Source organism: Rhipicephalus microplus, chromosome 8 (genome assembly GCF_043290135.1).
Source record: "Rhipicephalus microplus isolate Deutch F79 chromosome 8, USDA_Rmic, whole genome shotgun sequence".
Taxonomy (NCBI): Eukaryota; Metazoa; Arthropoda; class Arachnida; order Ixodida; family Ixodidae; genus Rhipicephalus; species Rhipicephalus microplus.
In genome coordinates this window covers 133680899-133694781 of record NC_134707.1, presented here as the reverse complement: position 1 = coordinate 133694781, position 13883 = coordinate 133680899, and the positions used below count along the sequence as shown (strand labels likewise).

At 45.0% G+C, this 13883-nt stretch overlaps 1 protein-coding gene across 3 annotated transcripts in view; it reads right to left on the bottom strand.

Moving 5' to 3' along the window:
* Positions 1–13883, bottom strand: part of LOC119164555 (uncharacterized) — a 182035-nt gene that overhangs the window by 83127 nt on the left and 85025 nt on the right. For all 3 annotated transcript variants that reach the window (XM_037416769.2, XM_075872610.1, XM_075872609.1), the window contains exon 10: positions 4965–5025. In XM_037416769.2, coding sequence (XP_037272666.2) covers positions 4965–5025 — 61 coding nt within the window. The remainder of the gene's footprint in view (positions 1–4964; positions 5026–13883) is intronic.

Below are 13883 nucleotides of genomic sequence, written 5' to 3'. Positions count from 1 at the left end.
TGCTACTCGGCTCCTGAGAATACTTTACCCAAACACTACAGCGCACAATGGTTGTAATGTGGGCTTGTAGGTGAATTAGTTCATGTTTCAAACAGATTTAATGTAGCGCGGAAAAACACACGAACACGAGAAGGCACGAGAAAACACCACGAAGCGCTTCGAGCATCAAAGCTGTTCAAATTATAGTGCAGCACACAGCTTGCGATTCACTCTGATTCTTATTCGGCTAGAACCTTTCCCGATGAACTAATTATGCTACATACTCAGCTGACCATGCCATACGCTGTACTGCATGTCCATTGGTTAACATGAGATTTCTGAGCTTCATATAGTTACTGGGGCCGCCACGGGCCCAAGCGCAGGCTGGCGATGGTGAAGAAAGTCGTACGTTCAATGAAATATTTGAGGCCACTTCGCACAAGCGTTATCAAGCCTCAAGAAACTGCGGAGCTGGGCAGCCTTCGTTGTTTGTTTATTGTTGGTTCTCTTTTAAATGCGACGCATTTCTTCGCACACTGCAGGCATTGGTTGATTGATTGATATGCGGGCTTCAACGTTCCAAAACCAGAATATAAGGAACGCCGTAGTGGAGAGCTTCGGAAATTTCGACCACCTGGGGTTCCAGAACGTGCACCCAAATCTGAGCACACTGGCCTACAGGATTTTCGCCTTCATCCAAAATGCAGCCGCCGCAGTCGGGATTTGATCCGGTAACCTGCGTGTCCGGTGACCTTAGCCACTAGACCACCGCGGCGAGGCACGCACATTGTAGGCACTGTTGGTCTGTCTACGTATCTATTTATCTGTCTAAACGCCTACGTACAAGTGGTCGTGTGATCACCCACTGAACTTGGCGTGAACAAATATTAGCTTAAAAGCATCAGATAAAAAAAGGAAAAGACAACTACCCGTTTGTAGCACGAAGCCACAAAGACATCCGTTTTCTCAAAAAGTTAAGCGCTCCCGCCACCTAGTGGGTTTACGCGGAACTCTTTTGCGATTCAGGGTAACATGGTTTGATGAGTATGACCCGCTGGTTGTGACATGAGTAATGACACAAGCTCGTCGCGTACGTCATAAAAGTTTTTTTGCCGATTAATGGCACATACTCGCGGGTGGGTATGTGCCACTAGTATGCGGGTATGCACTACTGTGGATTGACAGTTTATTTGTATTAAAGAACGGTGACAACAGACATTGGTAATTTAAATGCGAAATCGTTATCGAAAACTGACATCGGCACCGTTGACCTGATGAACATCAGGGTCTCACTAGGAATCAATCCCAAGCATTCTGCATGGCAATCAAGTATTCAAACACAAAGCCACGCCACATCTCGGTACTGCTTTTGTAAAATACACTATCTTTGTAAATTATTAATGAAACCTCAATTGTGGATGCATTGCTGGTAATATAATTTTATAAATATTACACAAATACACCTATGATGCAGCCATCACGACGGGTTGACGTCAGCTGTAATTAAATGCCATTCATTGAAGTTAATTCATGTAGGACTGTCCAGGGCTACCATTCTGGCTATCATAAGCACGTGATGTCAGCTTAGCGCTTCTCGTGTTGCTAATACTCTTGGTGATGTTGGCATAGTTGCGTAAGGGTAAACAAGTGCTTTTATAAAACAAATGCTTGTGTTCTGCTTATGTCTGTGCCTACAACACTTTTATATATATTTAGTTTATTCTCGTAGTATAGCACTCTATAATAAAAATACAACAGTCAGCTCTCCTCTGCATCTATCGCATAACGTCGATTCCCAATGTGTGTAGGATTTGCTTTTTTTTCTCCACTGTGATATTCTCGTACACCTGTTTTTGTTTTGGTCCATTTTTTCATTCCATTCCTTTCTTACTGTCTTTTTAGTTATTTATTTTTTTTGCTCTTTGTAGTTGCGTTCCTATTTTTCCCATCTCTATGTTTCTAAGCGTGCTTGCTTAATCTTGTCTTTCTTATTTTGTTACATGATGTCTGAATAACCCCACACGCACTGGTTATTTCTTTTTCTTTCTTCTTAGGCTGATGGTTATAAGGAGTCATCATCAAGGAGCTCGAAGAACAAGAAGGACAAGACTTCTCCTCGACGCGAGGGCGCGCCCATTACGATACACATGAAGCGCCAGGCAAAGCGACGACGGCACCATACGCCAACCCGGAGCCCTAACGTGCTACTCAAATTAAAAAAGTGTTCAAGGCCAGCAGCCACACAGTACATAACTTCGTTTCCCCGTCTCAATTCTGCCTGCATTGCGTACAGCACTATTGTCTGGACGAAAAAAAAAGATAAATCGATTATAAAACAAATATTGCATGTTACAACTGCTGAAAGAAAACAATTGGCCCGAGTATGCATGGTATACTGCAAATGTCGTCGAAAGACGATAGTCTTGCGTATGGAGAGAGTGAACAAATCTTTTATTTATTGTTCTGTGCAAGAAAATTGGTGAATGCTATTCTGGAGGCCCTGCGTTAGAGTGCCTCGAGCGTGTACTGGAGGTGAACGAGCATATCAAGGCACGTTAGACACGAGCGCCATCTGGAAGTTATCTTCAAAAACGAAGGCGTGTCTGCCCACGGAGAAAGATGCGCGCCAGTCTCGGAAGTGATAAGGTGTAGAACGCAAAGTGACGGGCAGGTGCCACCACCATGCCATCGTAGCAAAGCGTTGGAAGCACCTTTCTGAGCATCGTGTTGCATTGTCAGCGCAGCGCAATAAACGCTACAGTCCTTAAGGTTACTTGTGTGTGCCTCTTCTAAGACAAAGTCAGACTTACAAAATATAGGCGTGTCGTTAAGGTATCTCAGATATGCGCAATAATTGATTTTAACCTGACGATTGCACAACTATGAACGCTAAACCTTGAGCAATAAAGGTGGGCGCTGCGGATAGGGTTGGCCGTTTGGTGCCGTGTGCGTTATCATTAAGGGCAAACAGAAAAATGTACAGACAGACAGACAGACAGACAGACAGACAGACAGACAGACAGACCAAAATTTTTTCGTCGAAGGTCCCCAAGAAAGACTATTGTCTTTAAAAAACAGACATGGTACAAAGAGTATGGGGACAAAGTCAAGAAAAGAAACAAGGCTCCCGTGTATGTCATTTCGTTTCTTCACTTCGTTCCCGTACTCTGTGTGCCGTGTCTGTTCCTTCGTTACGTGCTATCTGACGGAGCAACAAGCCCTGTTTACAGATTATGGTAACTTCTGTCCTGATTCGCGGGTTCCAAAATCTCTTTGCGGCAGTCGATTGATGAGGTATTGAAGTCATTTTTGGAAGCCAATCGATTCCTACTTGGAAAAGTTCTGCAGATCCCCTTTAAAATAAGATATTTTTTTGTAATAAAAGTATACGTCTATAAAAAGTTTCTCCAAGAAATTGGGTGGTACATTTAGTGAACACTTTTTTCTCGGCATTGGCACTAGACGTATCACTCAAGCAGACACATTACGGGTCCTAACAGCTCTTGACAACCCAAGCAAAAAATAATAAAGCATATCAGCCACTTTAAATCTTGAAGTTGACAGCAATCAAAATTCTAGGATCTATAACTCAGGCCAAGTAGAAGAGTCTGGTTTGGGCCTGTTGGTATTCATTCCTTAGAACAGGAACCTAAAATGTGGTCTGTCAATTCTTGGGAGTCATTTTTAAGATTCACCTCAGCTTGTCTGAGCACATAAATCATGTTCGTGCTGAGTTATCGAGATCTCTTGGTATGTTATATAGGCTGAAGTATGTATTGCAGTTGCGCGTAAGAACACAAATATAACTCGCTTTCATTCATTCCCACCTAACATATTTTCACCTTGTCTGGGGTACGTGCAACAAGACTGATGCCGAACATGTTTCCTCTTTACAAAAAAGGAGCTTAAAAATGATTTCATCCCATTATCTGCCGTCAACCGATTCTTTGTATAAAATTTTGAACGTGCCACCATTCTGAAAATTACACCAGTATTTTTTTAAAAAATAATTTTCCGCGAAATCAATCATGATCGTAGCATGTTCTCAAATATCTAAACGAAAAAGGGGCATCTGACGATCGCACTATTTTATTAACGAGACGAAGGCCAAGGACTAAGTACAGTACTAAAACTATAGAATATCAGAATATTTCATTTTCAATGCATAGCTATGTTTATTCGAATTGGCCAATGAAAAGGCAACTAACTCATGTTTAAAAAAACAAAACAAGTAAAGCAACTGTTGCGGCCTCTTTGCAATATACAATCGTTCTTCAATGAACGTGAAATCTATGTTGATTTCTATATTTGTATAACTTTATATAATTGTTAAACCCAAACATGCAATGTAAACTTTGAATAATTTTGTTCCAATGTGTTTTTACTGTTCATTTTTTGTTTATATAAGCTTTGCCATGAACATTGTACCTATTTTTTTCTGCTCTCTTTATACTTGTTTTTCTGGAGCCTTGTACTTATTTTCTGTGGTTTTGTTGCTAGCTAGCCGACGTCTGAGTCCGGTGGGACGACTTCGTCAAAAGACGTAGGAGTCTCATTTTTCCTTGCCTCGTCAACATATTTCATTATGTTTGTATCTTTGTCCGAATCAAACTATTCTATTCCGTTCTATTCTGCGCAAAATGACGATTTGCCTGCCCGACCCCCACTTTCGATAAGGAGGTGAGCTCTCAAAAACTGAAATTTTTTATACTACCCTGCCTTGGAAAATAGATAAACACAGTATTCAAAGATACGTACACAATAACAAACATTTCACGACCACACACGCTAAGACATGCAGCCATCAATACTTTCATCTTGGGTTACTGTCTTTACAGGCGGGGTTCACCAATTTTCCAGCTTTAGTATAGCTCGAAGTATCCTGCGACTCCACTAAGGTTGTGAACGGTTTGCCATGCATGCATGCAACATCAGGCTTGAATTATTAATGACGTTTTTTTTAGTGAAGGTTATCGCATACGTACGTCTTCCCCCGCGACACTTCCTTCTTCAACTTGTGTGACCACAGGAACTCCAGCGGCAAACCTGGATTAAACAAAACATTGTGTACAACTAAACTGTTGCACTTTACATTTTTCGTTCTTGGTATATAATTTGCAGACAAATTTGTCATTAGCTTTTTTAATCCAAGCTGGACAAGCAGTGACGCATGTAACGAGCTTCTACGGCTAACACTTTTACTAGTTCGTCTTCTCAACTAAACTTTTGTAATGTTTAGTTACGTGAGATAAGTCACAGTTTCACCGCAAGGGCAAGGGGATCAATGCGATGAGAAAAGCTGGAATGTCACTCGGATAATCACAAGCAGATCGAAACGTGCAAAGAGCTTATCAAGCACGGTGGGTGCACGAAAATAACGTATGCAGTGTGAGCTCAAACTAACAATAAAAAAGACAAAAGAATACAGCAGGTGATTCATACATTCTTAAATTTTCCCACAATCTTAAGATTGCAAACAGGTTTGGCGTAAAGGTCGCATTTTCTGCCTCGTCTAAGCTAGCTCAGATCTGTCCACTATTGACCAAAGACAACTCGGATTGTTATTCAAAGACGCATGCTCACCGTTACACTGACAGTGTTACACACGTGGTTCACAATATACTCTACCTCTCAGCTGTAGCAAAGATTACATCGGCCAGGCAGTACGATGCGTAAAACTAAAAGCTCAAGACTCCTTTTTGAATGTAAGGAATGAATAAGCGGAACACCTTGTTGATCACTGCAACAAGATGCAACCGTTATATACCTTACTCTTAAGGGATAGTGACAATCTACCAGTCATTATTTGAGAGTGCTTGCCAAATGTGCTTCACCAAATTCTTATTATTATAGTTTTCTAAATATTGTGGTACGGCTGGGCTGTTATTAGCTGTCCACGTAGACGTAGTCTTTTACAACTTCAAGGGCACGATTGCATATCTCGAAGCGCTTTTCTCTTCCGAGGTTATTGTACATTACTTTCGTTTTCTGCAGATTTATCAAAAATTAAGACCTATTCTTTGGCCCTCCCTGTATGACTCTGTAATCATCAGTTGATAATAATCCACTCAGTTACTCAGCAATTTGATGTCACTGGCGAAGCGTGTAGGTGACTAAAGTACTCTCCAATAACTCTTATCTACAACTCTTCCCATTCTAGGCCTCTAAAAAACCCCTGTAAGCACGCGGTAAATAGCATTGAAGAGATTGTATCCCTAATCCTTACACCCTTCTTGATTTATGTATTGTCGCTTTCTCTATAGCTCACTGTGGTCGCAGTTGATCCTCTGTATATAGGTTTCTTGCAAGATATTTTCATATGCTTTGTTGACGCCCTGATTTCGCAGTGTCTGCATTATTGCTGATATTTCTACTAAATAAAATTCTTTATCGTAATATATCACGGATATATATAGTGGTTGGCTGTATTCTGAGCATTGTTCTGTCACCTAATTGATAGTATAAATGTGGTCGACTGTGGAGTAACGTGTCCAAAATCCTGCTTGTCCATTTGGTTGATTGAATTCTAATGTCCTAATTCTGCTACCAATTGCCTTTATAAATGGCTTGTATACGGAGGAAAGCAAGCTGATCGGCCTGTAACTCTTCCAGTCCTTGTCATCTCCTTTCTTATGTATTAGGTTGATGTCATCAGTTTTCCAAGATTCTGGTACTCTTTCCGTAAGGAGGCACTTCGTAAACAGGGTGGATGTTTTTCTAGCACAATCTGTCCTTCCCCTTTCAGCAGATCTGATGGTATTTGATCATCAACGGAAGTTTTGCCTCTTTGCATTCCTCCCAAGGTATCTCTGACTTCTTTTATTAGTACTAGTGGGTTGCTATCTGGGCTACTGCTAGTACTTATATTGAGGTCGTGGTGGTCCCGGCTACTGTACTGTCTGTGAAACTTCTCCGCATTTAAACTATTCTTTTCATATTGTTAGTTGCTTTGCTTTTCTTGTCCCGTAGCGCATGCATCTGGTTTTTGCCTATCTGAATGTCACTCTTCACTGCTTCGATGCTTCCTCCGTTCTTCAGAGCGTGTTTGATTTTATCCATAATATACCTCCTTATATAGGATGCCTTACGCCTAGTATTCAGCTTCAAAGCTCTGCAAATTCTATTATGCTTGTTGTATTTGAGGCTTTTATGCGTTGACGCTTCTTAATGAGGTTCATTGTCTCCTGAGTCAGCTTGCCAGTGTCGTGTCTAAGCACCATACCTCCCACTTTCACTGCACACTCTGTGATAATTTTCGTCAGGTTACCATTGATTGCGCCAACGCTAAGGCTGGTTTCCTGAAGATCCGAGTACCTGTTCTGAAGTGAGACTTTGCATTTCTGCACATTTTTTCCCGGTGCTTGCTCATTCTTGGCTTCTTGTATATCGGTTTCTGTCATTGTTTCTTCAAGTCTAGGTGAATTCGAGACAGTACTATTCTATACTTACTGCATCATACCTTGCCATTCACTTCCAAATTATGCACGATGCCTGGGTGTGCGCTCAGTAAAAAGTCTGTTTCGTTTTTACTTTCACCATTAAGGCTTCTTCATGTCCACTTACGGTTCCCTCGTTTTCGGTAGAAGGTATTGAAGATCCGTAAATAATTTCGTTTTGCGAATTCTACTAGTAGCTCGCCTCTGGCATTCCTATACCGACGCCATATTCTTCTGCTTGATCTCCATCCTGCTTCTTCCCTACCTTGACATTGAAGTCTTCATAAAAGCTTTCAACAGATGCGTCATCATAACTGGAAGTGGGCGCGTAAGCCTCTATCACGTTCGGCTTTCATCTCTCATTGAGTTTATAACCAAGCCCACCCCCCTTTTCCTAATGTTAGAGTATTTCTATCTGTTACCAGCTACTTTTCTGTGGATAAGGAGCCCCACGCTGAGCTCTCTTCTGTGAGCCAAGCCATGATAGCAAGAGTATGTGCCCAGTCCTAGCACCGTATAGGCTTTATCTGTTCACCTAACCTCACTGGGGCCCAATTTCATCCCATTTAACACCCTCTAACTCCTCAAAATTACAGCTAGACATGCCTCACAAGATAAGGCTCTAGCGTTAAACGTTACTAAGTACAGGTTCCAATGACAGCCTATCTGGACCCAGAGATTCTTAGCACCATTTGCTGCACTGCAGATCAGACCACCGCCGTGGTCAGTTGCTTCGCTGCCGCTGCAGACTGAAGGCCGTGAGTTAATTGACGTATGCATTAGAGAGTTAGTGGCCACATACTGCACAAGGGTGGCAAATCTATCTCTCGTGAGGGAGTGCATTGGCGGTGGAGGTCACCAGTGAGTGCGCACCAAAGGCCTCCTAATGCATGCAGATTTTCCAGCGGGCGTTTATTTAAAAATCCGGTTGGGAACTGCACGGCACTGGGATTCGAGCAGGATCGGGTGTCGTCTCTTGTTCTCTGTCTCGCTCATCACAATGGCGCAGTCGACGAAAAAGAAGTCTTACGTCCCGGCTTTGTCATCCAGGACAGCTGCGATAAGCGCCGCTTGAGGACGACGTCAAGGCCTCCTCAGCGGCTGTTCACCTGCCGCCACTGCCACCACCGTTTGGGGACAGCGTCAAGGCCTCCTCGGCTGCTGCAGTACCCGTTACTGGTACCATTTCACAAGGGACGCCGTCCACGCGTCCTTGGCTATAGATTCTGCCGTCAGCGCAAGCCGACAAGTGAACCCTCTGCGGGAAGCCACCGGTACGTGTCTTCGTGGTTCGTCGGCAGTGCGGGCTTCTCCATCAAGGAACGTCGTTGACGCTTCCTTGGCAATGGGGTCCCACCCGCCGCTTCAGCTACCCTTGAAACCACCAGTGGACGGCGTCCAGGCCTCCCCTGGGGTCGTAGGACATGACCTTATTGACACCCTGCCGCCATTTCACAGCAGGGATCCGCACCAGTTCCTGTCCTTTGGGAATGCCGCTCACGCTTCCCATGGCCTACATTCCCGTTGCCGCATTCTTTCAACATACGAGCTGCCAGGGAACACCGTCCAGGCTTCTCTGCTCGTCAACTTCACCGGCGTGAGTGCTGCAACCGCTACTCATTGGATGACCCCGATCACCAACGCTTCAGACTTCACACACGACAGCGCCGCGAACCTGCGGCGTACCATCGCACTACTCCGCGTCAAGTCTGACGAACTGACAGCGTCAACCTCCGAGCGAGCTCCTACAATGTTGCCAGAATTGCGTGCCACTAACGCCGTGTTGGACGTAGCTGCCTCGCACGACCTTGAGGCAAGCCCATTGGAGCAACGCAGGCAGCTTTGGGGCACCCTCCTGCAGCTCTCAGACCAGCTCGACGGCGTTGCCTCAATGATAACCGCATTCTCACATGCCACCCCACCATCGCCTTCCACCTACGAACTGCCGGAATTCGACGAGGTCCGGAACGACGCCGACAGCTGGGTGGCAACCGTCAACGCGCTAGCAATGGGCGAGGCCTGGACGGAATCTCAGAAATGAACCGTGGCTGTAGACCGTCTTCGGGAAGGTGCAGTGGCGTGGAACCAGTATGATGGCTGGAAGCAGCAGTCATTGGCGGAGTGGAGCTGCAAGCTCATAGCTGCTTTCGGTCGTAATCCTTACCACCTCTCCACCACCACACCGTCCAACCTGGCCGGTATCAAGGAGCAAGCTCCAGAGGCTTTCCATCTCGAGGCTGAAGCTGTGCGCTGCAGCTCGACTGTGCTGTATTGCCCTTCACCGACGCAACCCCATTCGCACACCGAGCTGAAGTGGAGCAACATCTCAAAGGTTCCTCAGAGCCCTCCAGCCGTGCTGCAGAAAGCTTCTCTGCCTGTCCTACAAATGGCGTCAGACGCAGGTGCGACACGCCACTGCTGCTCTCAGTACCCACGCCGGTACACGATGCCATCATGTCAGTGGAAGAGGCTGATACCAGTCCTCATACAGCTCAGTTAGAGAAGCCAGCCCCAATATCACCTTTACTGAGGCAAGTAGAGGCACCAACATTGCCTATGCTTGAACCGCCTACGGTGATGGCGACGGTAGAGCCCAAGGTAACCACTGCTGGTGTCACTGACCAAGATCATGAAGAGAAAGTTGGCACTCAAGATGCAGACAGCCACCAGTCTCGACCTCCCGATAAACTTGTGGAATACTCTGTCACCCAGTTTCAGCGCGGCCAAGGCCGACCTCCGAAAGGCAGCCACTATATTGACCGCCAGATCTACCTTTGGCAGATACGGGAACCAAGTCGCGGCCGAGAGCATTGGCCGCAACGGGGCAGTCAGTTCCGGCCACCTGAGTCCACAGCACTTTTTCAAAAGACATCGTGGCGTGCAAAAGAGTGACTAGCTCGAGGCAGCCAGTGCCGTCCACCAAAAACTTTGCCGCCAGCTCCGCGCGCGCGCAGTCATGGCCGAGTGTCATCACCCAGAAAGACGCTGGCGCTTCGGCGCGCGGATAGCTACAGCAAGGAGGAGGAAGACGAAGGACAGAATAAGAACAGCTGGCCCAGAATCGGGTGTTGTCTCTTGTTCTCTGTCTCGCTCATCACAATATATATATATATATATATATATATATATATATATATATATATATATATATATGTATATGTGTGTGTGTGTGACGTAAGAAGGCAGGAATGGTTAGGAGAAGTAGAGGAGGAAGAAGTGCGCAGTACAATAAACATGGCGTATGAGCCAGGCCACGTCTCCCGGTCATCATAGCGTCACACAAGTCGACAGGATGGAGACCTGCATGCCCCTTCATCAGTCGGTCATCATGAACGCAGTTCCCCACAAGATACCCTGACCATAAATCATCTTCCGATTCATCTTCAACGAGGACACAACGACCAGCACCATGACAGATTCATCGGCCGACCTTGACATCCCCAAGTACACCGGAGCAGCAGACGATGGACCCGTGCAGGACTGGTTCTACCTGTACGAGTTCCATGCTACCGCTGCATCATGGTCGGAACGGGAGATGATCATCAACTTTACCGACTACATCTCCGGTGAGGCTTTCAAATTCTACCTCACTCACATATTTCAAAATGACGAGTCATGAAAAAAGATTAAAGAAGAAATGACCATCCGATTTCAAGAATACAATGACGATTATGACGAAGACTCGCTTATAACAAACCATCAACATGCAATCGCACTCGGTTGTCAATTTCACAAGCAGTATTCAAGCTCACGAATGCTCAGCATGAATCGACCACTGCCACAACAAAAAGTAGAACATGAGTACACTTACAAGCGACCAAGCGTATTTCGGGAAAACCACAGCCATCGCTCGGGCCTCCGTTTTACACGCAAGATGGCACTTCCAAAATCATCGCGTCAGCGTATGACACGAGACGTTGCCCAACCACGCCATGACGACTCGAAAAGGTATTTTTCATCACAAGACTTTATTTCGATGGCTCAGCCAAGCTCTGGCCCTTCTGTGCAGATGCATGCACCAGAAGAGCATGCATCGTTCGTTGCACAGAAAGACAGCCATTCCCAACTGGAATTTGACCAAACCACGCCTGATGCGGCATCGCCATTGAAAACAAAGCCATCTGAAAGCCCAAACACAGGAGGCTCGGAAGCGACTCCAACAGGTTGCCAGGTGCCAGAAGACTACGTAATCAATGCTGCCGAAGGCACCTCTGATGTTCCTCCAGTCAAACCTGTCTTACCAACTTCGCTGCCTGAAAAGCTTTGTAACAGCTGCCAACTGAACAATACGTCAAATCGCCAAGAAAAGCATTGTCTAATTGCAAAAAGGCTGCCACCTCATCAACACTTATCGCAACATCAGCAAGGTCAGAACAATGAAATCGCCCAGATTAAGCGTCTTGTTATTCGACACGGACAACTTGAGACGTCGGAAGAACACACATGATGTCAAGAAAAACGTTTACAAACGACTCAACCGAAACGACAACATATTCAAGATGCCTCACTCGAGACAAAGAAAACATGGAATCCCAGACGTTTTCCCAAGGGACGTCGAGTAAGTTTTCTCAAGCTGAGATCAATACTCAGGCAACGTGACATACGACGACAGAAAAGGCGCAAATCAACACCCTGTAGCCCGGAAGGACGCGGAAATCACCGGAAAAACCTTGGTCAACAAACATGCAGACGGGTGGCCCTGCATGTGTACCAGTCAAGGCAAAGAGCACGACGCCTACGCAAATCAAGCTGCTGGTGCTCCAAAGCCTTCACACTACGTTCATTCCTTGCCAGAGTACAGCCCCGCCGCGGTGGTCTAGTGGCTAAGGTACTCGGCTGCTGACCCGCAGGGCGCGGGTTCGAATCCCGGCTGCGGCGGCTGCATTTCCGATGGAGGCGGTAATGTTGTAGGCCCGTGTGCTCAGATTTGGGTGCACGTTAAAGAACCCCAGGTGGTCTAAATTTCCGGAGCCCACCACTACGGCGTCTCTCATAATCATATAGTGGTTTTCGGACGTTAAACCCCACATATCAATCAAATCAACCTTGCCAGAGTACAAACAGTTTCATCATCTGCAGTTTCCACGTTAAAGGTGTACTTGTGTTCTATAGTACGCAATAGTCAGCCTCGCCCACCAGAACTCTAGGACTAACCGGACTGCTGCACTCTCCCGCGAAGCTAGTGTGTTTACGGAAACTTCCTGGGACATGGAACAATCTTCCCTTTTTTGAATTTGTTCACTTTTTAGTCCTGCATGTTCAGTTTATAATTTCTGTTAGTCTGACGCAACTTCTTTCGGGGGGAGGGGGAATCCTGTGACGTAAGAAGGCAGGGATGGTTAGGAGAAGTAGAGGAGGAAGAAGTGCACAGTAGAATAAACATGGCGTATGAGCCAGGCCACGTCTCCCAGTCATCATAGCGTCATATATATATATATATATATATATAGTTAAGTAGATCCTCCGTCGGTGGTCACAACGCGGTTTATTTTGACGTTTAGCCCTAGAGTCTGGCCCATCAATTCAATTCAGTTTATTCCGACATCACAGGAGACATTACAAAAGTCACAACAGTGATGCTGTGGGGCGAAAGCAAAAAGCCATTAAGGCTTGACGAAGGCTTTCGCACCATTTGACAACATAGCAACAGCAACAGCAGCATGAGATCATCAGTTATTATACAATATCAAAACATGTACTTCAAGGTCATGCCGATCAGGATTGAAGGTACAGTTGGTTTGTGCTCACCTTTATACAATCTCAAATCAAAGGGAAAGAGAAAAAAAAGACAGAAAAAAGGAAGAAACGGTAAAGAAAATAAAAAGAAAGAAAGAAAGAGAAAAAAAATATAAGGTGGACTCCCCCCGAGCGCCCCCCTTCCACTCTTCCTTCCACTTTCCATTCTATTTCTCTCCTCCTTCTCCCCATCACCTTTCTGATGTGAGCGGTCTGTGTATGCTTCATAATACACAGACCACTGACCGCTGCTTCATCATACACCGCTGGCATAAGAAAGGTGAAGGGGAGAAGGGGGAGAGAGATGAAGGGGGAAGCAGAAGGAAGAGTGGAAGGGGGGCGCCCGGGGGTCCACCTTATATTCTTTTTCTTTTTTTCGTCTTTTTCCTTTTTTCTTTTGTTTTCCTTTTCTTCCTTTTTTTCTTTTTTTTGTATTTTCCTTTTTTATTTTGATTTGAGATTTTATAAACCTGAGCACCAACAAACTGTACCTTCAATCCTGATTAAGGCCAGACTCTAGGCCGAAACGTCGAAATAAACCACGTTGTGACTGCTCACGCAGGATCTACTTGACTATATGCAACACTACGGCCACTCAACCACCATGCCTGCCTATATATATATATATATATATATTTTTATATATATATATATATATATATATATATATATATATATATATATATACATATATATATATATAAATATATATATATATATATATATACAATA